Below are 27,939 nucleotides of genomic sequence, written 5' to 3'. Positions count from 1 at the left end.
GCTTGGCTGGCTACATTTAAATAAACAAACCCACAAGCCGTAGCTCGAGAGTTCGAGAAATTCATAGCAAAGTGGCTGCAATAATTGATTGGGAATACCCAGCTAGAAAAAAATGTGGTTGGTCTGCCAAAGTTAAAGCAACAACAAAATAAGAAACTCGACTCGACGATATTTAAAGTAGACTTTGGAACTTGTTTTTGTTATTTTTGTCATTGCTTGGGCGCCCACATGGAATTGATATCGTTGTAGCCATTTAGCCATTTAGCATGCAAATTGCCAAAATTATAAATATACGTGTAATTTCTTATATTAAAATCATAAGGGGTCTAATGATAAGCCTAAGCTCAATAATGATTCCCAAGCTGCTGCGCTAATGCGACCTGCTCTTGAGCAACAGCAACAGCGACAACGCATTAGCATAACGACAACAGCAGCAGCAGCGGCAGCAGCAGCTAAAGCAACAGCAATATTTGCAAGAATAGGCCGACAAATCAGTGATGCGCTTTGTGCGCGACGCTGATGTCTTTGTTTTCCATAACTAGCCAACGTTGTCGTTAGACAAAAGCTGCAAAAGAAGTTACTGCCAAAAGCTTAAGGTCTCGTTAGTGACAACAACCTCCGCAGTCGCAGCAGCGCCAGCAGCAACAGCAACAACAACAACAACAAATCGCAGCGACCACCGCGACTCTGTCTCTGCATTAACTTGAGCGCAGTCGAGATTTCTCGTATAAATATCAGACCCTTTGATGCTGCAAACTTCAGATTCAATCGAACACTCAAAGTTAAAGAACTTCAGTTCAATTCAAGATGCGCGCATTTGTTGTAAGTAGCACAGACTTGGAAGTCCAATCATAGGCCCAACTAAGGATTAACTAATTGAATTGTTTGCATGCAGGTTTTGTGCTTCGTGGCTGTGGCCTGCGCCGACAAGCTCGGCTATAACTACCAGCCAGTTGGTCACTCCAACTCTGGACTGTCCTTTGCTCCAGGCTGTGGCGGAGCAAACGGTGGTGGAATTGGTTGTGGAAGCGTTGGCGGTGGCCACATTGGCGGCAGCGCCGATCTTGGTCTAGGTGGAGTCGGTCTTGGCGGCGGCAGCAGCCTTGGCGGCGTTAGCGGCGGCAATCTTGGCAGCATCGGTGTTGGCTCCGGCCTCGGTAACTTGGGTGGCCTTAACGGTGGCCTGGCCAGCGGCTCTCTTGATGCTCCAGTTGCCTTCAACGCCCCTGCCCCAGCTGCTGAGTTGGAAAAGGAATTCTTCAGCTTCACCGCCAACGAGCAGGACTTCGATGAGCCACAAGCACTGGATAGAGTCAATGCTGCCGTAAACAAAGCTCTGCGTGTTGTCTTCATCAAGGGACCCGAGAACCGTGGCCTGGAGAACGCTGCTCTGGCTCTGGCCAAGCAGGCTGCCCAACAGGAGACCGCCATCTATGTGCTCAACAAGCAGGCTGACATCGGTGATCTGGCCAACAAGCTGAACGCCATCCGCAGCAACAACAACAACAAGCCCGAGGTGCACTTTGTCAAGTACCGCACTCCTGAGGACGCTGCCAACGCTCAGCGTGCCATCCAGTCGCAATACGATCAGTTGGGCGGTTCCAGCCAGGCCCACAACGGCGGTGTTGCTCCCGTCCTGAACTTCGCCTCTCAGGGTACAGTGCGCCAGGCTAACGCCAAGGCTCCCGAGAACGCCTATCTGCCCACCTCGATCTTCCGTCGTGTCTAAACTGCTAGTTAGATCTAGATCAATCGATTGAAACTTACAGCGATCTATGACTGATTTTTATCCCTAGTTACTGTTGAATAATGCGTAAATAAATTCCCATTTCCTAAATACATAAATAACAAATGTTTTTATTGTGGCGCTAAAAATGTAAATTTGTTAAATTTATAATTTTACCGAATGCCATTCTAATATTTAACTATATGAGTGACAGGCGTTTAAACAACTTTGCATTAGCATATAAATTTTGATAAAATGTGACATGCGATACTTTCAAGGAAATAAGTAGATATAGACAAAGCTATTTATAGAGCTAAATAGTTGTGCAGTTTAATTAATATTCCAGTTTCAAATATGGCGAATATAATTTTAATAAAGCTCATGCATTCAAAATTTAACGCAATCAATTTAAATTTTAATGCATTCTATGCGTATACGTGTTATTTATGTATATGAGCTATATTTAATTCAATTAAACTATAATATAATGTTTAATTTATGCATTAAGCATTATTTAGTAATGTCAAACATAAACGTTTAACAACAAATGTTGTTATTGCAGTTTATTTTAATACTTACATTTTATTTAGCACAGCTTGGCATATATAAGTAATTTATATTTCCCTAAGCACTTGTAACTTGTCTGGCAAGGAGTTTTAAGTTGGCCATTGATTTAATTGACCATACCAACTGATATATTAAAGTTTGTTTATCTGATTAAGTTGCTTGTAAAACTTTGAATTTGTACATTTTCTCTTTTCTTTATTTATAAATCGATTAACATTTAGGCATAATTAACAATTCATTTAGCAAATCGTGTTTGTTTATTTGCTGCGTAGGCGTCCCAGAATTGACGATGGCAGGTAGTTGGTGTCGGGCACCTGAGGCTGGCCGGCAGCAACAGGCGCTTGCGAGCGTGAGGCAAAGTTCAAAGCATCGGCCACACCGCCATTGATGTTCTGACTGGAACCGCCCAAGGAGTCGTACTGCGATTGAATGGCACGTTGAGCATTGGCAGCGTCCTCGGGGGTGCGATACTTGACAAAGTGCACCTCGGGCTTGTTGTTCACACTGTTGCGCACCGCGTTGAACTTCTGGGCCAGCTCACTGATGTCCGGTTGCCTGTGCAGCAAATAGATGGCGGTCTGTTGCTCTGCCGCCTGCTTGGCCAAGGCGAGCACGGCGTTCTCATAGCCGCGATTCTCTGGTGCCTTGATGAAGATGACGCGCACGCGCTTGCTAATGGCGCTGGCAATTTTGCGTGCTGCATCGGGATCCTCGAAGTCAGCCTCGTTGGCATGGAAGGAGAAGAACTCTTTGTGTACGCCCGACTGAGGGGAAACTTGGTAGCTAACTGGACCAGCGACTGCTCTAACAGCCTCACCCAGCACTGGACCAGCTGCGCTGCTGCCAATGATAGTGGAGCCGCTGCTGCCGAGGTTATAGTTGTAGCCCAGGCGTCCAGCGCTGACAGCTGCCACCAGACACAAAGCAATCAATACGCGCATCTTCTATGGTTCTCTAGCAATGCCGAGAATATCTATATGGACTAGGTTTTTATACCGCCAACGCCACAGCCACAGTGAGTAGCAACTATAATTAGACCAGTTGCTCCGGTCGACTTAAGCCGTTCTCTTTTGCTATTTCTTGGGGGCTATGCTGGTGACTTGCGACTGCGACTTGTTGCGTCAACGTTTGCACTCCTACTGCGCGCTGTGATTGGCCAGCTGGCCGGCTTGGAATGCTGTCAATCTGTTAACATAATTTCGCTCTTAACACATTTAACACATTATTTTGGGCAGCTTCAATGGTGCCGCCGTGACTTCGCTGGCGAGCTGCGTTTCCGATTGGCGTTTGGCGGCCGCCGATTGGCTGATCGTGATTCACCAGTAAATTGGCCTATAATTTATGCAGAGACGAACACTTTTTCGTTATATTTCGCATAAATGCGATTCTCCACATATTTGTTAATGACTTCAACAAAAAAGTGATCGTCAGCACAATAAAATTAATGACTAGATTTTTGTTTTTATTTATTTATTTATTTTCTTGCGCCCTCCACCCGTTGCGCTGCGTGTTGCTTTTGTTTTATGCCAAATCAGGTTTTGTTTAGCTGAGACATAAATCTTGATTTGTGTTGTTTTTAATGTTGCGTGTTTATGTGTAGGTTGTACTTGAGATTCCCTTCTAATTGTACGTGGCACACATCTCGCTGTGACACTGAGATTTGGGTCAAATAACGGAATAGGTTCACCCAATGACCTTCGGGTCAACATTCGGCGCCATCGTTTGTCATACCTCAAACTAGGAGAGCGGCACTAATGCCCATAGCCTGATCTCACACATCTTTGGCTTTATCAAATTAGCATTTGATTCAGCGTTAGGCCGCACAAAAAAATGTTAATTAATTAGCCATGAAACAAGCGCTGCTGTTTGGCTTAGACAAACAACATTTGCTACTCGTCTATTCCTTGCACCTAAACGGGGTCAATAATATTCAATTACGCCGCAACAAATTCATTTCGCCTTGGCTCAATTATTGGTACACTTTTAGTTTAGTTTACATATGTTTTTTATTTAGTTTCGAATTACATTAATCAACAATTAATAATAATGACAAATAACATTTAAGCTATATATCCAGGCAGCTGCTTAACGACGCAGGCGACGGAAGATCGATGTGGGCAGATAAGCATTATCGGGCTGCTGGGCAGTAGCCTGACGCACTGCACCCTGAGAGGCAAAGTTCAGAGCGGGAGCAACGCCGGCATCATGAGCAGTGCTACGGCCACCCAACTGATCGTATTGGCCTTGGATGGCACGCTGAGCATTGGCAGCGTCCTCAGGAGTGCGATACTTGACGAAGTGCACCTCGGGCTTGTTGTTGACATTGTTGCGCACAGCGTTGAATCTCTGGGCCAGCTCGCCGAGATCAGCCTGCTTGTTGAGCACATAGATGGCGGTTTCCTGTTGGGCAGCCTGCTTGGCCAGAGCCAGAGCAGCGTTCTCCAGGCCACGGTTCTCGGGTCCCTTGATGAAGACAACGCGCAGAGCCTTGTTCAGAGAGTTTTGCACGCGCTCCAGAGATTGTGGCTCATCGAAGTCCTGCTCGTTGGCGGTGAAGCTGAAGAATTCCTTTTCCAACTCAGCAGCTGGGGCAGGGGCGTTGTAGGCAACTGGAGCATCAATAGAGCCGCTGGACAGACCACCGTTGAGGCCACCCAAGTTACCCAGGCCGGAGCCAACACCAATGCTGCCAAGATTGCCGCCGCCTAGACCGACTCCACCTAGACCAAGATCGCCGCCGCCAATGTGGCCACCGCCAACGCTTCCACAACCAATGCCACCACCGTTTGCTCCGCCACAGCCAGCAGCAAAGGACAGTCCAGAGTTGGAGTGAGCAACTGGCTGGTAGTTATAGCCGAGCTTGTCGGCGCAGGCCACAGCCAGCAAAGACATCACCTGCAATAGCAAAACGTATTAAATCGAATCCTTGGCATTGTATCCTTTGGATTTACAATAAATGCACGCATGTTGAGTTTTGAGTTCTTCGACTAACGATTGGTTAATGTCTGTCTGACTGAGGCGATCTTTATTATTTATACAAATCTCAAAAAAGCAGAGAAGACTGGCGCCTTCGAGAGTCGTGCAGAGTCTTTGAGAAAATGCTTTGATGCCACTGTGTTTTGCCGCCTACAAAGCTTTTTGGCTCTACTGTCTTAATGGTCGATTTGGAATTTTTGTTGCGTTGCGGCGGCGGCGGCGACTGCGCTGCCGATTGTTTTAGTTTATTCAAATTTGTATTGGTTTTTTTACAAGAATTAATATAAATTTATAAAATTAATATGTGGCGAGCGCATTGAGTTACGTTTATATGCATATTGCTGCCATGGCATGGCAGATGGGTCATAATTATCTATTATCTAAATATATATTTAACTCTTGGCAAGGCTACATGCTTGTTTTAGTTAAGATATTTGCAGTTGGCTTACTTCATTGACGCACTAACTTAAATATAAATGTTGACAAATGTTCATTAGACCGATTTAGAGTCATGATTTATTGCTAAACTCATTGATTAGAGGGGAATACAGCTAATGAGGTGTTTGAAATGCCGCAAACCATGCGGTCCAATTAAAAAACAAGCAGATTAATTTAAATAAATACAGAGTTATTTATTTGACGGTCATTCATGCACAAGTTAAAAGTTATTTCATATAATGCTTAAGTATCCAAATTACATTCAGTCAACAATCATTTGCTGCCTCTGTCGTACTTTTCTTCAAAAATGTCCCATCAATCTTTGTCTAATAAATTGCCTTAAATAGCATTGGGATGCGATTTGTTTCGTTTACTTTCACAACAATCAACGTACACAGAGAGAGGTGCAGGTGCCAAATACACCCTCGGAGCTATTGTTGAATGTCACTTTGCCTCGCAGTTCCAACGAGCGATGACATCATGACACATTAAATGCAAACTGCTTAGCAACAGAGTGAATTGCGATAATCGTTAAACTATTTACTATTGTAACTTTTACCATATAGCGTAGGAAATTTAGTTAGAATCTAATATTGCAATTATAACAATTAGTTTAACATATTGCAATTTACACATTGCATAAATTTTCTGAATAAAAGCAGCAATAGATTTCGTATAAAATAAATGAGAAAATGTATATATTGTATATACATAATAAATGAAATTAAACAGCCAACTATTAAACATTTTTGAATACTCCTTTATCAATTGAGTTAAAGTCTGAAATTTGTTTAGCCTGTTGCCTTTAAATTTACTTTAGTAGTTTAAATACCAAGCGAGATGTAAATTTTATAATTCAAACAACAATTTATTCATTCAAATTTTAACAATTAATAGTATAACTCAACAATTAGTAACTAACATTTACAGCTTTTGTAGCCTAGATACGACGGAAGATTGAGGTGGGCAGGTAGGAGTTGTCGGGCTGCTGAGCAGTAGCCTGACGCACTGGCTCTTGAGAGGCGAAGTTCAGAGCGGGAGCAACACCACCCTCATGAGCCTGGCTACGGCCGCCCAACTGATCGTATTGACCTTGGATGGCGCGCTGAGCGTTGGCAGCATCCTCGGGAGTGCGATACTTGACGAAGTGCACCGTCGGCTTGTTGTTGACATTGTTGCGCACTGCGTTGAATTTCTGGGCGAGCTCACCGAGGTCAGTCTGCTTGTTGAGCACATAGATGGCAGTTTCCTGTTGGGCAGCCTGCTTGGCTAGAGCAGCGTTCTCCAGGCCACGGTTCTCGGGTCCCTTGATGAACACAACACGCAGAGCCTTGTTCAGAGAGTTTTGCACGCGCTCCAGAGATTGTGGCTCATTGAAGTCTTCCTCGTTGGCGGTGAAGCTGAAGAATTCCTTTTCCAACTCAGCAGCAGGGGCAGGAGCGTTGTAGGAGACTGGAGCTTCCAGAGGAGCACCAGAGACGCCACCGTTGAGTCCACCAAGATTGCCCAGACCGCCAATGCTGCCGCCGCCAATGTGTCCGCCGCCAATGCTGCCGCCGTTGTAGCCAGCATCTGAATCGCCCACACCGCTGTCTAGAGCACCACCAAGTCCAGCAAGTCCGCTAAGGCCGCTGAGTCCGCCTGCATTGCTGCCGCTGCCAGGAGCGAAGGACAAGCCAGCGTTGGAGTGTCCAACGGGCTGGTAGTTGTAGCCGAGCTTATCGGCGCAGGCGACTGCCACTAGGCACATAACCTATGCGAAAGAAGAAATAATCCTTTGGTTAATCCTTTTGAATCCTCGTGGCTGTGCTGCTGCTGAAGACTTACAATGAAGGCGCGCATCTTTGATTCTGCTGCAGTGGTTCTCTTGGTTTGAAGCTTGTTTGGTTTCTGTCTAGTCGTCAACTCACGGTTATTATTTATACAAATCTGTCTTCGAGGCTGCTCATTAAAAACAATGCAAAGACTTTGCTAAATGGTTTTTCCGCCTACAAAAGAGCAAAGTGGCAAAATGGCCAGCGCTCGTCTATTGTGTTTGCTTTGACGCCGCGCGCGCCGTGTGACAATTCAGCTTTGCATAAATGTTATTATAGGGAAAGTAATAAAAAACACAAATCCATGCGCATAAACATGCAATATACATGCAAAAGACAAACAATCTTGATTCAATTCGTTATGTTGTTGGCGTTTTATTTTGTGTTGTGTGCAAAAGAAATCAGAAAAAATAAGTAAAAACAATCAGTCCAGCTACAAGAGCCAAAATTAAAGACTTAACGCACACGCAGGCGACGCAGAATGTTGGCGGGCAGATAGGAGTTGATGGGAGCAGGAGCACTGCCGGCGCCGAGGGCACCAAAATTGCTGGCACCACCGTGACTGACATGACCAATAGCATGAGGAGATTGGCTGGCAAAGTTGATGGCAGAAGCAACGCCGCCATTGAAGTTCTGGCTGGAGCCGCCCAACTGATCGTACTCGGACTGAATGGCGCGCTGAGCATTGGCAGCATCCTCGGGAGTGCGATACTTGACAAAGTGCACCTCGGGCTTGTTGTTGTTGTTCACATTGTTGCGCACAGCGTTGAACTTCTGGGCGAGCTCGTTGAGGTCATGCTGCTTGTTCAGCACATAGATGGCGGTTCTCTGCTCGGCAGCCTGCTTGGCCAGAGCCAGAGCAGCGTTCTCCAGGCCACGGTTCTCGGGTCCCTTGATGAAGACCACACGCAATCCCTTGTTCACAGAGTTGGCAATTCTCTCGCTGCCGGCGGCGTCATGGAAATCATTCTCATCGGCTTCGAATGTGTAGAACTCCTTGTTGAGACCACCAGAAACTGGCGCATAGGCTGAGTTGTAGCTGCTTTCAGAGCCGGCAGGAGCAAGATAGTCCACGCTGGGAATGCTGCCGCTGCTGGAGCCACTGAATCCGGGATTGTAGCTGTATTGAGCGCATGCGGCGCCAATAAGGCAAAGAGCAATAAGGAAACGCATTTTGATTAACAAATAGTTCTGTATGTTTGTACTGATTAAGCCAATGGCCAAGACTGAATCCTGAAGCAGCGGTTCACGGCTTTTATACACCGCCCGCGACTTAGAACAATAGCTGGATTCTTAACGGGCCCATAATTCAACGAGTTTCTTATGCTAACTGCTGCGCTTATGAAACGATTATGCAAAACTATCCCAGACAGACAAGACGGACTCATTAGCATTCAGTTTGAGCTGGGAGTGCAGACAGGAATGCGTGAACTGGTTCTGGTAATTTCCAATATAGTTAGACACGATTTGCTAGTCTAGTCAGTGAAATTTGTATCTTCCCTCGGCGAACTTGTTCTTGACCATTTATTATATCATTGGGCACTCAATTAATGCTTTATAACATTTTAATTCTTCGCTCACCTGTATCCGCATTTCTAATCACAAAAATATTTGTAAACTGCTTTTGATTCTCACCGCTCATCGCTTCATCAATGACGACATAAACAGCCACTTAAGTTTTTTGCCGGAAGAAATGTTTTTATTTCGCTGTGTGAATGTCGCTAATCAGCTTTGCCAAAATAGCTCGGTTATTGCCCCAACCCGACCACTTTGATTAGCAATTATTAGAGATGCCCTCGTGTCGTGATTGTTTCTTGTGGCTGCGTTCAGCACAGCTTCAGGCTATAAACAAAAATAAGGCAAAAATATATTTTTAAATTGAATCATATTGATTTTGCTATATTGCAATAACTTTGTTTAGACTCAACCGATTTTGGATTAGTTTACCTTTATATATTCGCATTGATACTTAGAACAAAGTTGCATCATTGTATTTGAGATTTAGCAACTTTGATATTTTTTTGAAATTTCAAGGAGTAACATTGCATTTTTTGCCAAAATATCGAAAATACCAACATTTCCAACTTTCAATGCAGTTTTGTTCATATGGTTCCTACGAGTCTAACAAAGCTTAAAACTTAAAAATCGGACGTCCATTCGCTGAGTTAGAGCTTATTAAAGATTTTTATTTCACAGAAATTTGTCTTGTCTTGTTTACTTAGAAAATCGCTAGACAATTTTTTAAAGAAAACTTAATCAAACTCATTTGAATTGTATTTGCCACGCACACAAAAAATGGTATAGAGCATATATAAATATACAGACTACATTTAATAAAACTTTATGTACAATTTTTTTGAATAATTTTATTTATTTATTTGTAAAATACAAGAAATAAAAGTACAACAAAGTAAAACATAAACAACAACTTAAAGACGCAGACGACGGAAAATGTTGGCTGGCAAATAGCTTGGACCAGGTGCTGAAGCTTCGCTGGCATGTTCACGGACTTCAGCTGGCGCCTGAGAGGCAAAGTTCAAAGCAGAAGCAACGCCACCATCATGAGCTTGGCTAGTACCGCCCAGCTGATCGTATTGGCCTTGAATAGCACGCTGAGCATTAAGAGCATCCTCCTGGGTGCGATACTTGACAAAGTGCACCTCGGGCTTGTTGTTGACATTGTTGCGCACTGCGTTGAATTTCTGGGCGAGCTCACCGAGGTCAGTCTGCTTGTTGAGCACATAGATGGCAGTTTCCTGTTGGGCAGCCTGCTTGGCTAGAGCGAGTGCTGCGTCTTCCAGGCCACGATTCTCGGGTCCCTTGATGAAAACAACACGCAGAGCTTTGTTTACGGCAGCATTGACTCTATCCAGTGCTTGTGGCTCATCAAAGTCCTGCTCGTTGGCGCTGTAGGTGTAGAATTCCTTTTCCAGCTCAGCTTGTGGCGCAGCATAGTTGGCTGCTTGGCCTGTTGGTTCGGCAATGTGAGCGCTAGGCTGGAAACGCGACTCGCTGGGCTGGAAATTCAGACTGTGCCGAGTGGGTCCAGTTGCGTCTCCGTCTCCTGCACCGGAGTGGCCAACAGGCTGATAGTTATAGCCAAGCTTGTCGGCGCAGGCAAAAGCCACTAGACAGAGCAGTACAAAGGCGCGCATTGTGTTAGGTAAAGGTGTTGAATTGAACGTTGAAGTGCATCTGTCTTGCTCAGCGAGAAGCTTCACATTTATAGCTTAGAGTCTTGCTTTGGCCTGTGGCATGCATTGTCAGCATTTCCATAAGTGTGTATATCATCTTAATGGCTGCAAGCATTGTTTGCTTAAATAATTATTTATTATCTTTGCATAGTTTGTGTCACCCTTAGAGCTGACAGTTATGCAAATCAAGGCAAGAACTTGGTCTGTTGGTTTCGTTTGTTCATTGAGTGGCGCCAAGTAATTTATTAAATGTCCAATTATCAAATTAACTGATTTGCCGCTGACAACGCGCTGCAGTTTTGTGGGCTCAATTAGCTAAACGATCAGCCAACAAAATAGCAAAATATATGCGCTATAAGTTGGCGTTTATTTTTAGCGATGAAGTGGTCGGCGGCACTTCCGGCGCAGAGCGGAGCACTGCCGGCTACGAAAGAAGAAGGTCACATCCACCCGCAACATTTGCATAAAGCAAAAGCCAAAAAGCGACAATGATCATTTCGCAGATCGTTAAAATATTGTATTTTTTTTCTTTTTCGGTTTTTTTGCTGGGCCTCATTTGCATTAGCTGCTGACACTGCTTTGTTAGCTCTGCGATCGATTTTGGTTAACACTTTGGATCCCTTGATTATACAGAGACAGCTACGACGCCGTATGCCGTATGCCGTAAATTGGTCTGAATTGGGTTTACGACTCGGCGGCCGAACAACCTACTCATTATAGCTAGATTTATATTGATTATGAAGATACATTTCATCAAGGTCGTTGCGCAAAAAAAAATAAGTCGAAAAACAAAAGCAAGCGCTAGAAACAAAAAACTAACGCCATATTTTTTATATTAATAAGCAACCGCAAAGATTAATAATAAATGCCCATTGATAAATGCAGAAATTTTTTAAAGTTCAGATGACGCCATCTTCAGGCCGAGAGCCTGGACTATGAAGATATTCTGGGCTCATAAACTCTGCAGTTCGAAAGGCGATGCCATCAACTTCGCTTCTATTGCATATTTAAAACTAAAGTCTGCTGCATAATTCGAGCATTTTATGCAAGGTGCTTTGCATAGCGGTAAAAGTGTGTTTTGGCCTGGCCTGCATAAAAGCGAGCACAGCAGCCACCCAAGGCATCATATTCTATACGCTATTCGCTCACTTAACATGCGTCAGTTTACCGTTATACTAGTTTGCCTTAGTGCCGCTTTGGGTGTGGCCAGCGCCGCCAAGCTGGGCTACAACTATGAGGCAGGACTCTCCGGCTCAGACCACTCCGCGGTTCCTGGTAGCGCAACCCGCAACGTTGAGCCCACAAGTCATGACCTGGACAGCGAGCCGCAGCTGTTTACGCCCAGCGCTGACATTGCCGAGCCAACAGGCCAAGCCGTCGACTATGCTGCGCCACAAGCTGAGCTGCAAAAGGAATTCTTTAGCTACACTGCCGACGAAGAGGACTTCAACGATCCTGCTGCAGCTGAAAGGGTCGTCGAGTCGCTGAACAAAGCTCTGCGTGTTGTCTTCATCAAGGGACCCGAGCACAATGGTCTGGAGAACGCTGCGCTGGCTCTGGCCAAGCAGGCTGCCCAACAGGACACCGCCATCTATGTGCTCAACAAGCAAACCGACCTGGGTGAGCTCGCCCAGAAGTTCAACACTGTGCGCAGCAATGTGAACAACAAGCCCGAGGTGCACTTCGTCAAGTATCGCACCCAGGAGGATGCTCAGAATGCTCAGCGTGCTATTCAAGGTCAATACGATCAACTGGGCGGCACTAGCCAAGCTCATGATGGCGGCGTTGCCTCTGCTTTGAACTTTGCTTCAGCTGCGCCTCAAGCTGCTGCCAATGATGCCATTGACCAAACTGAGGAGACTGCGCCAGTCAATTCCTATGTGCCTCCAGTTACGCCTGGCAGCAGCTACTTGCCCGCCAATCTGTTGCGCCTGGTGCGTTACTAGGCTTATGTTGTTGCTCGAGTTTGTTATTGTTGAAAAATAAATTAATTATTAAATAGAATATGACTGCTTTGCATATTTTTACAGAATTTACGCTCATTATGTATGCCAAGGTTAGCTGGCAGCTTAGAGGAATTTCTCTTCTCGGAAAAAAACAAAAACTTAATCCAAATCTATGAATATTTATAATTATTACAGCATTGGGTTAAGTTAAGCTTGCGTGCTAGTTGATTTAAAATAGTTTCAAGGGTATTTTCTAGTGCGTCGCTTTCAGTTTGTTCTATTTTAATTCTTTGACGTAGTAAATATTTTCTTGCTTTGGAATGCGGCGTTATGAAAATGATTTGAATTTCAAGTTGGCATTGGAGTTTTGGGTTTTTTTTTTTTGCTTGTTGATTTAGTCTGTGAAAACAGAAACGGGTTCAACGGGTTGAATTAGGATGCCAAATTATGTTTATGAAAATTTGCAAAAAAAAAATCACACGTACTATTGTACTAAACTAACACACACACACCAATACATATAACAAGTGATTTGACAGCATTTTATGTTGTTTTGCATTTGAATTTTATTGCATTTGAATTTGTTTGTGCTGCGTTTTATAGTTTGTTTATACAAAACAGATGCCAGGTCGTCGTCCCACGCATTTAACCAAATTGATTTGATTTCATTTTATTTTGAATTGACTGACAAATTGCATGTAGCTGTTGTTCAACAATGCCCACAACTGTGGCGCCGGCCCATTTAATATTATTAAGCTCACGCATATTGGCCCAAATATATAAATGCCTGTGTGCATGTGTGTGTGTGTGTATCTGTGTGTGTTTGTTTGTCTTTGTATGTGGCCATTAGGCAGAGTTTCACTTTCAATCGCAGCGACTTCAATTTGCATAACAAAATGAGCGAACAAAAGAATTTGGCTACCGAACAGCCAAACAATTTGGAGCTGCCCCACTTCCCGCTGGCCAGCCCCATTTGACTCAACGCAGTCGACTGCGCTGCCACTGCGTCCACGACACCAACTCGTTGTACTAATTTGCATAAAAATTTTCTTTGTAAGCCGAAGTTCATCAAATTTTAATCAACGCCGCCGACGAGAAAACGCTCGTAAAACATGTTTAACAACATAGCTAGAGTCGTGCTGGGGCGGATCTTATCTCGATCTCCACACATAGAGCGTACGCTTGTCAAACGCTTGTTCTGAGTGTCATTCATGTTCCAAATGCTGCTATAAAAATGGCACCTCACTCTCTGGCCCACATCATTCTCTGCTCACAGCTCCGAGAAGAACTAGAACTACCCAAAGATGCGCGCTTTTATTGTATTGTGCTTGGTGTCCGTGGCCTGCGCCGACAAGCTCGGCTATAACTATCGTCCAGTTGGACACTCCAACGCGGGACTGTCCTTTGCTCCTGGCAGTGGCAGCAACGCTGGCAGTCTTGGAGGACTCGGTCTCGGCGCTGGACTCGGCGGCAGCAACTACGGCAGCCTGGACAGCGGTCTGGGTAGCTCTGGACTGGGCTCTGGCAGCTCCGGCTTGGGCAACTTGGGATTGAGCGGTGGTTTCGGCAGCTCTGGACTGGGCAGCTCTGGCTTGGGCAGCTCTGGACTGGGCAGCTCTGGACTCGCTGGACCCGTTGACTACAGCTCTGCTCCCGCCTCTTCGGAGTTGGACAAGGAATTCTACACCTTCTCCGCCAACGAGGATGACTTCAATGAGCCCCAAGCTCTGGAGCGTGTGCAAAACTCTGTCAACAAGGGACTGCGCGTCGTCTTCATCAAGGGACCCGAGAACCGTGGCCTGGAGAACGCTGCTCTGGCTCTGGCCAAGCAGGCTGCCCAACAGGAGACCGCCATCTATGTGCTCAACAAGCAGACCGACCTCGGCGAGCTCGCCCAGAAGTTCAACGCTGTGCGCAACAATGTGAACAACAAGCCCGAGGTGCACTTCGTCAAGTACCGCACTCCCGAGGATGCTGCCAACGCTCAGCGTGCCATCCAGTCTCAGTACGATCAGTTGGGCGGTTCCAGCCAGTCTCACAATGGCGGCGTTGCTCCTGCTCTGAACTTTGCTTCCGCTTCGGCTGTGCGTCAGCCCAACGCTCAGATCCCCGAGAACTCGTATCTGCCCTCATCGGTGCTGAACCGTCTGCGCTTCCGTCGCTAAGCTGCGCTCCAAGCTAAGCTAAGCATTCTTATTGTTGACTCTGTGTTATCTATTGATTTGTCAAACGTTGCAAATATATACTACTTATTTAAAATGTATCTACGAAGCGTTTATGGCTGCTGATAAAATCGTTTTGGGGCTGCTGAGGCGTTGAAGACAAACACAAAACAATGAAAAAATAAGAAATATTACAATATTTAGCAAAAATGCCATAAAAATTCCAAGCGCGGCTGATTTGCATAATTTCCGTTTCAATTGTACAAAAGGCGCTGAAGACAATCGACGAGCAGCTATTTGATTTTTCTTTGATAATGATTAAATTGTTAATCTGCGTGAAGTAAAAGGTTAGACAAACTATTGGCACCTTAATTTATGGCCACCTGCAAGCAGCAAGACGGAACTCAGTGTGTTGACCAGGCCAGGCCAGGCCAGGCCGGGCCAGACCAGTCAAAGCCAGCCCAATATACATAATGTATGAGTAATAACAGAGCGGCGGCTGAGACTGAATAGTGGCTTTATTCAAGAGCACCCACTACGCAGCAGCCATTTGCATAAGCTGAAGAGCTGAGAATGCAAAATCATTAAAAATAACATGAAATAAACTTTTGAATGTTTGTTCGCCGGCCATTTATGCCAGCGATAACACATTAAATAAAAAACAAGCTTGGCGTTCTTAATGCACGATTAGCTCACATCAAACTCCAAATCAAACGCCAAAAGCTGTTGACAAATAAATCCAATTGGTATTGGTTAATAGCGCTTAATGCGTTGCAGTAAATTTTAAAATAAGTAGCCGCCAATCGGACAGCTAAAGCAGCAAATGAAGATTTAGTATCGATACAAGTCATAGATAAGCGACAAACAACAAACACGGGAATCGAAAATTGACAAATGTCGAGCAGAAGATCAAAGAAAATATTTGCAGCTTGCCAAAGACTTTAAAATCTAATTTATTGCTGCGTTTTAATTGGAGCAAAGACAAACAAACTATAATGTCATATAAAAGGCGTGGGAGTTGCAGCTGCAGTTAGATTTTAAACTTAATAGAGCTAGCAACAATCTTTAAATCGTAATTATGTGCTCTGATCAGTTAGGAAAGCTTAAGTCCAATTATTTTAGCATTTTTGGTTTTATAATTTGACAACTTTTATTTATTGTATTTCCATAAACAAACGTTTGTCATTTATAGCTGCTGACGACGCTTTTGGCCATTGTTAGTGCTGACAGGTTTGGCTACAACTACAACACAGCTGAAGCTACAAATGTTGCCACAATGTCAGACAGCGGAAGCTTAAGACAGCTCAGCTCAGCAGCTGATCATGTGAAAGAATTCTCCACATATGAAACTGCTGAAAGTGAGTTCGAGCAGCAAAATGTTGCACAGCTGCGGCAGCAACTGCGACAAGCGCTGCGTATTATTTTTATTAAGTCAACTGAGCATCATGGCTTAGAGCAAGCTGTGCTGAAGCTGGCTAAGCAAGCAGCTGAACAACATAGAGCTAAATAGGCAAACAGATGCATAAGAGCTGGCAGCGCAGCTGAATGAGCTGCAGAGCAAGCAGCAGAACAAACCTGCAGTGCACTTTGTTAAGTATCGCACAGCAGAGAAAGCGCTCAATGCGCAGCTCCACATACAATAGCAGTATGAACAACTGGGCGGTGCTAGTACTCAGCTAAAGGAAGGCGTGGCAGCTACGCTCAACTTTGCAACACCAAAGCCATCAGCCTATTTGCCTGCAGCATTGCGGTAGCGTTGACCATAAACATTGCCCACAGCCACAAATTTGCTGCTTTAACCAATTTGGTGTTAGTTTTGCAATAAAATGTAAGCCAAAGAAATGTTTTTTGCAAAATGAGCATAACCCTGAACTATTTCGCTTATATGGAGCAGTCTTTAACAATATTAAGCCCTAAATGGTTAGACTAAGCGGCAAACTAAATTTATAAAATGCTGGAAGCTGACAAAATTAGTCAAATGAAGTTTGATTTTTGTGCTGAATACAACATGCGGCTAGTCGTGGTAAGTTGCGCCCTAGGCAAGTATTCGAAAGCAAATAAAGCAGCTGCTCCCAGTTTCTTGTGCTTTTAGCTTACGCTGCAGCAGAGCAGGGCTATAACTACGAGCCCAGTCAAGCTCATCAGGGCTATGAAACGCCAGCAATCCATGATGACTTTGAGCAGCATGCGGACTATCATAAACATTTCTTTGCCTTCGAAGCGCCACAGGACGCTGGCGAGCAAGCAGATCTAGCAGAGCAAAGCATAGCTGCAATTGCTAAAAAGAATTTGCAGGTGGTGTTCATCAAGGCGCCGGAGAACAAAGGCGTCGAGGGTGCACTGAATGCGCTCATCAAGCAGAGCAACGTGGATAAAACTGCCATCTATGTCCTCAATAAGCAAACAGATGCGCAGGAGCTGGCAAGCAAATTTAGCGCATTGCAAGCGCAGCATAAACACAAGCCTCAAGTTCATTTTGTTAAATACAGAACAGAGGCAGAAGCTGCGCACGCTCAGCAGCAGATTCGCGCAAAGTATGAAGCGGCGACACCGCAAAGCTTGGAGCAGTCACAGCTGGAGCTGGCGGGCTACAACTTGCCACCGCCTCCAGGCGCTTTAAATGCGCCAACTACAGCTCAAAGCTTGGATCAATCACAGCTGCTGGGTGCTTTCTATGCACAGAAACAGCAGCAGCTTTCTGCTGGGCTGGAACAAACTTATTCGGGTCCATTAGCACCTGTGAATGCTGCAACTGCAGCTCAAAGCTTGGATCAGTCACAGCTGCTGGCTGCTTACTACGCTCAGCAGCAGCAGCAGAAGCAGCAATTGGAACAAACCTTTGCAGGTCCATTAGCACCTGTGAATGCTCCAACTACAGCTGAAAGCGTGGATCAGTCCCAATTGTTGGCTGCCTATTACGCTCAGCAGCAGCAGCAGCAATTGGCAGGCCAAACTTATGCTGGCCCATTGAATCCGTCAAAGTTGCTTGCGGGCTCAGCTCAAGCTCAGCTTTCATCCTTGGGCAGCTTTGAGCAATCCGCTGGCTTATCGCATACTTATCTTCCCCCTTTAGGCGCTTTGCCTGCTGAGCAGCAGCCATTGGAGCCCTATGCCATACCCTTGGCACAACAACAACTTCAGCCCAGTGCTTTTGATCTGGATGCGCGATCAGCGCGACGTTCACGCCGTATTGACTTCCGTGTAAATGAAAGACAACGAGCTGGCAGTCGCATGATTTTCCCTAGTGCGTAGTTGATTGAGCAGCAAACGCTTCGCTCTGACACTTAATTAAGTTATAAACATAATTTTTCAAAGACTGTCATATACACATATATACATACAATAAAAAATTGTATATAAAGTTTGGCACAAAGCAGCTGCTCGTCGCCTATTTTGGTTTTGGTTGAGTTGTAAATTTGTTTAAGCGGCTTATCAGCTCAAAATCCGGAGCGAGGCTCGTTAGCTTATTGCAAACAATAGAAAACTAAGAAGCAGAAGACTTGAAAATAGCGCGTAAATTAACACAAATGGCAGCAATAAAAGCAGCTCATAAAATTTGCGTCTACACCAGGTGAAAGTATAAGCGCGGGAGTGCGGTGCGGATGCCCGGGGGCAGTCACAACAAATGGCTTTGTCTATGCTAAGCGACAGGCAAACGCAATTTGATAACTAATTCAAATTGGGAGCTCATTTGTAAATTTTATGCGAATTTAAATTCAAGTTCAGCTCAGGCTACAGCTGCGCTTGGGTCAAACTCACAGGCAGCTTTTGTTTGCCAGATTCGAGCGACATTAACATGGATAATCGGTGCACACACACATACGCACAAATCTTTTTTTAAAAACTACATAAATGCAAAAAATTAAAATTAATAACAAAGGCAACAACAAATTCGATGCGGCTGCTTACTTTCGAATGATTTGTTGTTTGTGTTGTATATAAGGATGGGTTTTGTTGCTGTGGCTAGATTAAAAGCGAGCAGAGCTGCAAACACAACTCAGCAGTCGTTAGCAAACTACCAAAGAAAACACACACAGCACAAAATGCTTGAGCTAATGGTAAGTGTCGCTCATATATATAAATTTAAATTGTTGATTAAACTTTCTTTCATTGCAGTGTCTTTGCTTGTTGGCTAGTCAGGCCTTAGCTTACAGCAATGCGTACTTGCCACAGCAGCAAGCGCGAGTTGCCACACAATACTTTAGCTATAGTGCACCAGCGGAGGAGGATCAAACGCTGCAGTCGCAAGCAGCGCGACAGCTGGCACAAGCGTTTCAGCCAGCTCAACAGGTTGTCTTCATACGCTCGCCCGAAACTAATTTGTTTACCTTGACGGCCAAGCAGCTGGCGGCACGCAATGCTTTGGATATCTATGTGCTGCAGCGGCAAACAGATGCTGCCACATTGCAGCTGCAGCGCGCTGCCATAGAGCAGCAACTGGGCCAACAGCCTACAGTGCGCTTTGTTAAGTATCGCACGCCAGCGGATGCCAACAGAGCGCTAAGCAGCCTGCGAGCCAACTATGAGCAGTTGCCTGGACGCAGCATCAGCCATGCGCTGGAAACAGCAAATGTTATAAAGCTGCATTCACCAAGCTTGAACGTTGTTGTGCCACAAGCAAACTACGAGCCGCAGGAGCTGGAAACAGCGCAGCTACAGTCGCTCTTTCGACAATATTTGCCACCCGCACAGGAGCGTTAGGGCCTAGGCCTAAAAAGACTGTTAAATTTTAGATAGCTTTATGCATAGCAAATAATAAAAACAATCTCTCATTTTAACTAGATTTGCCAGCAAATTCAGCAACTTTGCTGTTGTTGTTGTTGCTGTTGGTTTATATAAATTATTCTAATTCGTAACATTGTTTGTGGGGCTGCTTTAAATTAGTTTCGCCAAAAAGTTTCCGCCCTGTTTATAAATTTATTAATAATAATTCTTGACAACTGCCCCAGTCAATAATTAACACACTTTTATCAATGCAACAATCTCAAAACTTTTACACTGCGCGCAAATACGCGTTGCTGTTAATATTAAGCATAGCGCGTGCTAATTGCTATTGAATTTTTGAGCAGTGTAATACTTTTGGCTTCGGCCTGACCACAAACTAAGTATTCATGGTCTAATATTATGAATAATTAATGCCAGGCCTGCTGCTGCTGCTGCTGCTGCTGCGCGTCGCCACATTTCACTTTTTGAGCTCTCGCGCCTTAGAGCACAGCAGATTATCTTCAAAAGTATCGCTTAGATAAGTACTTCTAGGTGCTATGCCTGTCCTGGCCTGTCCTGGCCTGGCTTGGCCTGTCCTCGTCCTGGCGCTGCGTGCATGCAAATATTTTCTTAAGCCAATGTCTGCCTTTGCTGGCAAAACTTTTTAATGAGCTATGCATGGAACTGGCAGGTGGCGGGGTAAACTGACAGTCAGACAGACAGGCAGCTAGGTAGGCAGGCAGGCAGCAGCCGAAGCGTCCATAAAGTTAATGACAAGCATTGCCTTAAAAGAATGTTTCAACTGAATTATGTCATCCAGAGCTTTGCCAGCGATATCGCTCGGCCGAGTGTGGCAGTGTGGGGTTGGGACAACAAGTTGCTTTGCAAATTGTTTTAGTGTCAAAGGTCAAACAGACACACTCACAGCATTATGCCCATGTGGCGCACTCAACATTGCAACTAAAATAAAAGTAGAAGCTCGAGCCGTAGCCGGCGCCGGAGCTGAGCGCGCGCGCTCGCTCGCCGCACTGCAAATCTGTCGCTGGAGCAAGTTTTTAGTTTTTGAGCATTTTTTTTTTGGAGCTGCATGAAGCGAAGCTGTACCTGCGCCAGCTCGTTAGTGTGGCCTGCCAGAAAAGTTTGCCAGTCACGTCAAAAAGCTGGCAGCATTTTCTTCTTTTCTATTTTTTTTCGTTTTTTTTTGTTTTGTGGTGGTTGTGGGGCGGCTAGAGTAGAAATACTGCCAGTAACGCGGCTGCCTTTAATCCTGGCTAGCGGCTCATGACTTGCACCTGACTCTCTGTGTGTGTGTCCAAGGTCCAAATAACAAACTCAAATTTCCAGCTAAACTGCCAGATGTCAAGTTTGCGTGTCTTACAAGTAAACAGCGTCAGCTGTTTGTTTGACTTGTCATGTTTAAATTGAGCATTAAATAATTGTAAACAAATTTGCGTTTATTATGACAGAGTGCAATTAATCAATTAGATATAATGCATATATAAAATATATATAAAGTTCAAAAAGGCGTGCGACCTAGATCAATTTCAAATGAGCAAATTATTAATTCAGAGAATTTTTAAAAGGCAAAAGTTTTGCTCATTTGTTGGGCATAAATGTAGCCAGAAGTAATATATAATATATAAGTGCATTAACGTAAATCGGTTTTTGTTATTACAAGTTTATTTTCGAAACGCTGTAGGTCACCAGCATGAGCTTTTTAGTCATAACTTGCTTAAAACTCATCCGATTACTGAATGCTTTACTGCTTTATGCTCGTATTCAAGCTAAAAACAAAGTTGCATCATTACATTAATGATTTCGAAACTTTCAAATTTATTGCATTTTTGAAATTAAAGCAAGGAGTAACACTGCATTTTTGGCCAAAATATCGAAAATCTCTTTTCCAAATTTTAATGCAGTTATGTTAATCTGCTTCTTACGAGTCTAACAAGCTATAAAACTCAAAAATCCGACGTCATTTGGCTGATTTACTGCTTCTCAAAGTTTGATATTTCACAGAAAATTGTCTTGTTTGTTTAATCTTTTGTTCATAACTTTGGCAAATAATTTTTTAAGGCCTAAATGCTTATACTAATTTTAATTGTATTTGTAAGGCCCACATAAAATGGTATAAGACAGTACAATCGAATTTTTTTTAGCTGCGCAGTAGCTTCTCAAATTTGGAAATTAAGCAAAATTTAAGTTAATTTCTTGGCCATAACTTGTTGTTTGTGTTGTACATAAATAAAAAAAAGGGTGTGTTGCATATTAACAGCCAAAGGTTGTTTGTACATCAACAACTAAAAATTGTTTGTACATCAACAATCAATGGTTATGTTGCATCAACAGCCAATGGCTGAGTTTAGTCAACAACCTGCTTTTTGTTTAATTTAAAATTATCTTTATATAGCATTATTGCTTTTATAATAGTGATGTTGTTGTTGTTGAAATTGTACACAAACAATTCACTATAAAGCTGTTAAAACCCACTGTCCATTGGCAGCTGGATGCCACTGTATTTAATAGGAAATTAATTTTTTGCGTTCTGTTGTTTGTGGCGGCAACAAAGTTTAAATTAGTTAAGAAACTTTATTTGGCGTCCAGCCAGAATCTACGTAGATATAAATTTGAGCTGTCGCCAGCGTAGATGAAAGCGCTGGAAAATTATGAAAAATTATAATTAAGTAGCAGCTTAAAGCGCTCTGACCCCAAGATATTATCTAACGCCGAATCGGTAGCGTTTTTGTTTTCAATTCAACACAGTGGCTCTTTTTTTCGGGTTGTGTTTTTTGTTGCTGTTGCTTTGTGGCAATCAAAACATTTTGATTGGGGAATGTGTCAGCGCGCTCAGCTCAGCTCTATGCATATTTATAAATGTCGTAAAGTGCATTTAAATCAAAACTAAGCAACAAAATGCTTGAGATTAGGCTGATGCTGGGCCTACTATGACTTAATGAGTTTGCAGTGGCATAAATAACAAATCAATATTGCATGCGTCCTCAAGGTCACAGCGGTATGTAAAGGGCGGTTGGGGGTGGGTCAGCTCAGCTGCGCCTATAAAAGCAGCAGCCGCGCGTTTGTCAGCTATTAGTTTCATTCGTTGGTTCGACGCGTGCAAGCCAAAAACAATAAGCAATAAAATGCGCGTCTTTGTTGTAAGTTTATTTTCGTGTCAAGAGCTACAGCTGCTCAGTTTAATAACCAACTTTGTATATCTTAGCTGCTATGCTGTGTGTTTGCTTTGGGCAGCGCTGACAAGCTGGGCTACAACTATCAGCCCACAGCTCAAGTGGATGAGGCGCTGCTGGCGATGCAACAAGGCGAGGCGCAGCTGTCGCTGCCCATAGAAATGCAAGCAATAGTGCCAGAGGCTGTGCCACTTGTGTCGGAATTCCAAAAGGAATTCTATAGCTATGCCGCGCCCGAGGAGCAGTTCGATGATCCGATTAACCAGCAGCAATTGACCGATTCGCTAAAGAAAAATCTGCGCATTGTGTTCATACGCACACCCGAGAATCGCGGCTTCGAGCAGGCTGCACTGCAGCTGGCCAAGCAGTCGGCTCAACAGCAAACCGCCATCTATGTGCTCAGCAAGCAGCCAGACATTGGCAGCTTGGCCAAGCAGCTGAATGAGTTGAAGTCCAGCTCGAGCAGCAAGCCCGAGGTGCATTTCGTCAAGTATCGCACGCCACAGGATGCGGCCAATGCACAGCTGGCCATACAGAATCAATATAATCAGCTGCCTGGCGTCTCGCGCATTTCCAACGAGGGCAGCGCGCCCGTATTGAACTTTGCCTCACAGACGCCGTCGCTGGCCGCCAGCAGCAATGTGGCGCGCACGCCAAGCGCTGATTACTTGCCAGCCAATGTGGTGGCCGGACAGGACTATTTGCCACCCACTTTGCGCCGCTTTCGCGTGAAGTAAGCTGGCAATTCGACCAAACGGTAATGTTTCCTTTCACTCCCACTACCCCCCATCGAGTTAACTAGTTTGTAAATACGCATGCAGAAATAAACATTTTCAACTCAATGCGCTGCCATTTGCACAACTTTCATTGCTGCCTAATTGCGTCCGCTGTTATGCGTTTTGTGCCTTAACTCGATTCATTTGTGATTTGTTGGGCCAAACTGCGGCTGCCACGTTGCCTGGCTGGTCCTTTCGCATTTAATCCTTGAAATAATAGCCTGGATAAAGCGTATGGTTGGCCATAAAGCCCCGCAACAAGTTGAGCCACACACTCACACACACGTACAATCGAATACACGCATACATATACAATGGCACTCACATATGCACAAAGCTTTCAGTCGGCCGCCATTTGTAATTGGAGTTATTAGAATCGAAATGAAGCCGCAGCAGACACAGACCACACACACACACACACACACACACACACACACACAATGAAGCAAACTCATATGTGCTCAGAATAAATGCGAGCAACATACAACTACACCTGCAAATACACTGCGCGAAATTGTATCATTTACTTATGCAGATTTCTGCTCAACTTGCTGCATTTAAATTTCAAGTGTAGTGCTGAGCTCAGTCAGATGATCTGGACTGTTCTGCCAACTGCCTTTAAGCACATGTCATTGTGTGTCTGTCCCTCTAACTGTGTCTGTGTGTGTGTGTCTGTGTTTGGCTTGATGGCTTCCGGTTTCCGCTGAAAGGCAAACTCATCATGCGAAAAGCCGCTCCGCTGTCCCACAGTCGTGCAGTCCATTTAGCATTTGCCATTTGCCATAACAGAACAGAACTGAACACAGTACTGTGAGCATTCATGAACTATGTAATGGATTTAGAACGTTGTTGAGTGGAGTCCTTAAATTTCACTTAGATGTAACATAAAACCGGCATAAACGCAACTCAACGGTGCATGTATTCATGGCCATGACGCCACCCAGAGCCCAGAGCCCAGCAGCGCCCAGAGCAGTTGACTGTATTTGTGGCTTAGCCTAATACGTACATATGTGCATAAGTATGTGTGTGTGTGTGGAAATCACACGCTTATCAGCAGTAAAGTGCAAGCTGAATCCGTTTCAGTTCTCTCTTTCGCTTCGCTTTGCCAAATCGCTAAAGCGTAACGACAACGACAACAAGCTAGGTGAACCAACCAGGGAGGGGGGCGCAGCGGTGGTGAGGCGTGCCAATGATAGAGCAAGCGTTAAAGCCGTTTTGCCTGCCAGCCATTTTGCCGTCTGACTGCATCCAGACTGCTGCCGCTCTAGCTGCTGCTGCTGTTTGCTACTTTTGAGGCTGATGCTGAGGGCTGCCTGTAATTAAGGTGATACGACAAGTAGATGCTGCATGCAGCAGACAAGGTGAGGCAAACCAACCGAGCGAGTCAATGGCGTGGTGAGAGTACGACTGCCAAGTGCGTGCGTATGTGTGTGTGTGTGTGGCATGCATCATTTCTGTTGCGCACACACAAGTGTTGCCATTTTGCTTGTGTGTGTGTGTGTGGGTGTTAATGAGCAAGTTGCACAGCACACAGACACACACACGTACACACAAAGCAAATAAATTATTAAAATTGGCCTTCAGCTGCTTGAAGTTGCTTTGACACCAAAAAGTTGCTACTAATTTGCTAAAAACAAATTCAACAAATCATAGCATGCTTTTAGGCTATGATTTTTTTGCTTTGCTTTCTAGCAAACCAACCCAGCCAATCACTCAGCAAAGCGTTTACAAATCGCTGGAATTATAAAAACACCATGTAGCTTGCAGCATGGGGCATGCAACACGCGTTCTGAGTGCAAACGGGGATTCTGAATCACAAGAACTGACAGCTGCGGTAAGCCGACCAAACCCCAAAACTGCAATACGAACACACAGACACACACACACAGACAAACAAACAAACTGCTGCTATAATATTTTTTTGAATCTTTGGTATATGTGTGGTTTATTTTTTTTCGTTTTGTCTAAGCGCTGTGCAGCCAACCGCAGCACCCGCTGTTAACCAATATTTCGTTTCAATTTTGTGTGCAAAACTTTTGTTGTACAACTAAATATTTTGGCATTGCACAGCAACTTTGTAAGTGTGTGTGTGCTGCGCAAATTGAAATGTGCTCGAGACATTTTGTAGCTGTTATTGTTTTGTCGTTTGTGTGTGTGCATCTCGCTGTTGCAGTTTGTAAGCAAAACTTGCAGCGCTCCACTCATTGCGCGCTGTTTGTTAATTTGGCAAACGTTTCCGTTGCCGTTGCCGCTGCCACTGTAAAGTAGTTTGAGTTTACGCCAGGTGGCATGCCCCAAATGCAACTGGCACTTTGTCGCTAAGGCTGTCAGAAAGTTTTGCTGCCGCCGCTGCTCCATTTGGAATTTGTTGCAAAAAGTGTTTATTGGTTTGCCGTGCAGTTGGAAGCGACGCCGCCAACCAGAACCAGTCTATGAAAATTGAGTTATTCGTTTGGCTTTTGAGCAGCCCATGGGGCACTTTAGTGCCACTGCCTGTGAGCAGCTGTGTGACTGTGTGCGCTTCGGCATGCAAAAGCAGCCGCTTGACTGCCTGTTCAAACTTACCGCCCACAGCCGCCGCCGCCACCGCCGCCACCGTCGCCACACACATGCTGCAAGTTTTGGCTCATTAACTGTGCCACTTTGCCTCTCAGTTGGCAAACACGCCCGCCCTTGCCTTGCCATCGCTGCTGTTGGTTGTTTGTTGTCTTGTTTTTGCTTACAACATAGTTTGCTGCATATCAATTAGTCGACTTTTAGGCGCTGCCATGTATAATTAAAGAAGCCACGTTGAACCGCATCCTGTCTTCCTGTTTGCCACTTGCGCATAAGGCCATGGCTCATTAACAGTAACAGTAACAACAACAAGAACAGTTTGCTGTGGGCTGATTTAATATTTATATCTTAATCAAGGCGCCAGCTAGTGAGCGCTGCCTTTTGATGGCAAATCAGCTTCAACTTGCTGCTGTGGCTGCTGCTGCTGCTGCTGATGTCCAGGCGTTAATTGCCTGCTGCACAGTCACAGGCCTCAGCTGTCTGTCACACCAAATTTTCAATCGATAGCGCACAGCTGTGACCAGAACTCAACCTCAACAAACGCCCATACACAGACAGACAGACAGACAGACAATCATATGTGTGTGTGTGGGTGGGTGTATGCTGGTGTCCTTCCGGCAACTTGTGTGTATTTGAGCAGCCCACGGCTTTGATTCCGTAATGAGCCAAGCAGCCTCGTTGCACCTTTGTAGCACCCTGGGCCATACAAAACGTAAAAGCAGCAAATGGCAACAACAACAACAACAACAAGAACAACAGCAACAACCACAAACAGTAAAAGGAAAAAAAGCACAAGCTTTGGCTTTGGCTATGGCTTTGTTCATGGTCCCTGGCCGGATGTGTTTTACGGCCAAGATACCCTTGATTCGCCATTTATTTCGTAGTTTATCCTTTCGTTGATTATTGCACAACAACCGTCGCTCGTCGCTCGTTTTGTAATTTTGTCAGGACCTTCTGACCTTATGCGTCCTTATGGCTTGTTTGCTTTTGTTTTACGCATACATACAACTGTTGAGCTGCTGCCGCTGCCTCAATTTCCATGCACATTTGAAGGGATTAAAAGGATATTCGTCAAACTGAAAGTTACACACAAGTTGATCTGAACCGTCGCCCCACTGCGGCATTTCTGGAATTTGTGTTTGTATGTATGTGTGTGTGTGTGTGCGTTTGCTTTTTAGCTATTTATAGAGGTGCGAGCGCAGAGTGTTGAATAAAAAGTGAACTCGGCTTGTTTGTTTTAAACATTTATTTTCTTGTCTTTCTGTTGTAATATTAGTGTTTGTCTTTTGCCACAATTAATTGTATGCATATATATATATATATTATAATTCATTTATCGATTTGTGTGTAGTAAACTGACTAGCCAAGCATCAGGCGGTCACATATATATATTTGTTAGTTTGTATATATTTATTTATAGCTGGAAATTTATTCTGTCGCTTCTCACGCTATTATTATTTATCAATTATCTGAAGTTTACATACAATACAAGTAGGTCTGTTGTATACACACACATGCTTATACTTACATATACATACACATAATATGGCCATACGCCAGACTTGGTTTATTCTTAGAGTTGCTTGCATACAAGTTCGAATTGAATTGATTTTGCAACAATTGTTAGCTTGGTATGTCTGTAACTATAAATAAATATATTCCATTTCATTTCGTTTCGTTTCGTTTTATATTAAATTTAATTTAATTATAAATTAGCTTATTTTACACTGTTGGTTTTATAATAATTTCGTTAACGTCAAAACAAGGAAAACTTAACAACAAAGTTGAATAAAGTATTGTTTGCATACATATAAGTTAAATGTGTGTGTGTGTGTTGTGTCAACGAGCATTGTGTAAATATATATTTATTATATTAAACACGGTTTTTTTAT

The 27,939-nt window shown here is 44.3% G+C and overlaps 11 protein-coding genes across 11 annotated transcripts; 6 read left to right on the top strand and 5 right to left on the bottom strand.

The window, feature by feature from the left end:
- Positions 1 to 783: 783 nt before the first annotated feature.
- On the top strand, positions 784 to 1,818 carry LOC108602778 (keratin, type I cytoskeletal 10). Its single transcript, XM_017990984.2, has 2 exons — positions 784 to 822; positions 896 to 1,818. The coding sequence occupies exons 1-2, from the start codon at positions 808 to 810 to the stop codon at positions 1,727 to 1,729; spliced, it is 849 nt and encodes a 282-aa protein (XP_017846473.2). The 5' UTR covers positions 784 to 807; the 3' UTR covers positions 1,730 to 1,818.
- A 732-nt stretch (positions 1,819 to 2,550) lies between these two features.
- Positions 2,551 to 3,234, bottom strand: LOC108601373 (TwdlP). Its single transcript, XM_017989268.1, has one exon. It carries the CDS (start codon positions 3,232 to 3,234, stop codon positions 2,551 to 2,553), a length of 684 nt encoding a protein of 227 aa, XP_017844757.1.
- A 1,144-nt stretch (positions 3,235 to 4,378) lies between these two features.
- LOC108601372 (probable serine/threonine-protein kinase vps15) lies at positions 4,379 to 5,251 on the bottom strand. The gene has a single exon (XM_017989272.1). The coding sequence runs from the start codon at positions 5,183 to 5,185 to the stop codon at positions 4,379 to 4,381; it is 807 nt and encodes a 268-aa protein (XP_017844761.1). The 5' UTR covers positions 5,186 to 5,251.
- Positions 5,252 to 6,647: 1,396 nt separating this feature from the next.
- Positions 6,648 to 7,576, bottom strand: LOC108602779 (TwdlM). Its single transcript, XM_017990985.2, has 2 exons — positions 7,535 to 7,576; positions 6,648 to 7,460 (listed from the first exon to the last, which is right to left on the bottom strand). The coding sequence occupies exons 1-2, from the start codon at positions 7,547 to 7,549 to the stop codon at positions 6,648 to 6,650; spliced, it is 828 nt and encodes a 275-aa protein (XP_017846474.2). The 5' UTR covers positions 7,550 to 7,576.
- A 360-nt stretch (positions 7,577 to 7,936) lies between these two features.
- On the bottom strand, positions 7,937 to 8,694 carry LOC108602654 (TwdlO). The gene has a single exon (XM_017990800.2). The coding sequence runs from the start codon at positions 8,692 to 8,694 to the stop codon at positions 7,978 to 7,980; it is 717 nt and encodes a 238-aa protein (XP_017846289.2). The 3' UTR covers positions 7,937 to 7,977.
- A 1,256-nt stretch (positions 8,695 to 9,950) lies between these two features.
- Positions 9,951 to 10,676, bottom strand: LOC108601366. The gene has a single exon (XM_017989266.1). The coding sequence runs from the start codon at positions 10,674 to 10,676 to the stop codon at positions 9,951 to 9,953; it is 726 nt and encodes a 241-aa protein (XP_017844755.1).
- A 1,193-nt stretch (positions 10,677 to 11,869) lies between these two features.
- Positions 11,870 to 12,661, top strand: LOC108601365. The gene has a single exon (XM_017989265.1). The coding sequence runs from the start codon at positions 11,870 to 11,872 to the stop codon at positions 12,659 to 12,661; it is 792 nt and encodes a 263-aa protein (XP_017844754.1).
- Positions 12,662 to 13,965: 1,304 nt separating this feature from the next.
- On the top strand, positions 13,966 to 14,826 carry LOC108602589 (pupal cuticle protein 36-like). Its single transcript, XM_017990728.1, has one exon. The coding sequence runs from the start codon at positions 13,966 to 13,968 to the stop codon at positions 14,824 to 14,826; it is 861 nt and encodes a 286-aa protein (XP_017846217.1).
- A 1,273-nt stretch (positions 14,827 to 16,099) lies between these two features.
- On the top strand, positions 16,100 to 18,075 carry LOC108601364. Its single transcript, XM_017989264.1, has 3 exons — positions 16,100 to 16,181; positions 16,916 to 17,562; positions 17,629 to 18,075. Exons 1-3 carry the CDS (start codon positions 16,100 to 16,102, stop codon positions 18,073 to 18,075), a joined length of 1,176 nt encoding a protein of 391 aa, XP_017844753.1.
- Positions 18,076 to 18,866: 791 nt separating this feature from the next.
- On the top strand, positions 18,867 to 19,524 carry LOC108601363. The gene is made up of 2 exons (XM_017989263.1): positions 18,867 to 18,881; positions 18,940 to 19,524. Exons 1-2 carry the CDS (start codon positions 18,867 to 18,869, stop codon positions 19,522 to 19,524), a joined length of 600 nt encoding a protein of 199 aa, XP_017844752.1.
- Positions 19,525 to 22,667: 3,143 nt separating this feature from the next.
- LOC108601362 lies at positions 22,668 to 23,452 on the top strand. Its single transcript, XM_017989262.1, has 2 exons — positions 22,668 to 22,682; positions 22,748 to 23,452. The coding sequence occupies exons 1-2, from the start codon at positions 22,668 to 22,670 to the stop codon at positions 23,450 to 23,452; spliced, it is 720 nt and encodes a 239-aa protein (XP_017844751.1).
- Positions 23,453 to 27,939: the final 4,487 nt, after the last annotated feature.

The sequence above is a fragment of the Drosophila busckii genome, chromosome 3R, assembly GCF_011750605.1.
Source record: "Drosophila busckii strain San Diego stock center, stock number 13000-0081.31 chromosome 3R, ASM1175060v1, whole genome shotgun sequence".
Classification (NCBI taxonomy): Eukaryota; Metazoa; Arthropoda; class Insecta; order Diptera; family Drosophilidae; genus Drosophila; species Drosophila busckii.
Note: the sequence above shows the minus strand (reverse complement) of the source record. Positions and strands in the feature narration are given on the sequence as shown.

Excerpts from the sequence above, each read along its gene's own strand:
- LOC108601365 (XM_017989265.1), top strand. The coding sequence starts at position 11,870 with ATGCGTCAGTTTACCGTTATACTAGTTTGCCTTAGTGCCGCTTTGGGT.
- LOC108601372 (XM_017989272.1), bottom strand. The coding sequence starts at position 5,185 with ATGTCTTTGCTGGCTGTGGCCTGCGCCGACAAGCTCGGCTATAACTAC.
- LOC108602589 (XM_017990728.1), top strand. The coding sequence starts at position 13,966 with ATGCGCGCTTTTATTGTATTGTGCTTGGTGTCCGTGGCCTGCGCCGAC.
- LOC108601373 (XM_017989268.1), bottom strand. The coding sequence starts at position 3,234 with ATGCGCGTATTGATTGCTTTGTGTCTGGTGGCAGCTGTCAGCGCTGGA.
- LOC108602654 (XM_017990800.2), bottom strand. The coding sequence starts at position 8,694 with ATGCGTTTCCTTATTGCTCTTTGCCTTATTGGCGCCGCATGCGCTCAA.
- LOC108601364 (XM_017989264.1), top strand. The coding sequence starts at position 16,100 with ATGTCAGACAGCGGAAGCTTAAGACAGCTCAGCTCAGCAGCTGATCAT. Across the intron at positions 16,182-16,915 it reads CACATATGAAACTGCTGAAA|CTTACGCTGCAGCAGAGCAG; the intron begins GTGAGTTCGAGC and ends TTGTGCTTTTAG. Across the intron at positions 17,563-17,628 it reads ATTCGGGTCCATTAGCACCT|CAGCAGCAGCAGAAGCAGCA; the intron begins GTGAATGCTGCA and ends TACTACGCTCAG.
- LOC108601366 (XM_017989266.1), bottom strand. The coding sequence starts at position 10,676 with ATGCGCGCCTTTGTACTGCTCTGTCTAGTGGCTTTTGCCTGCGCCGAC.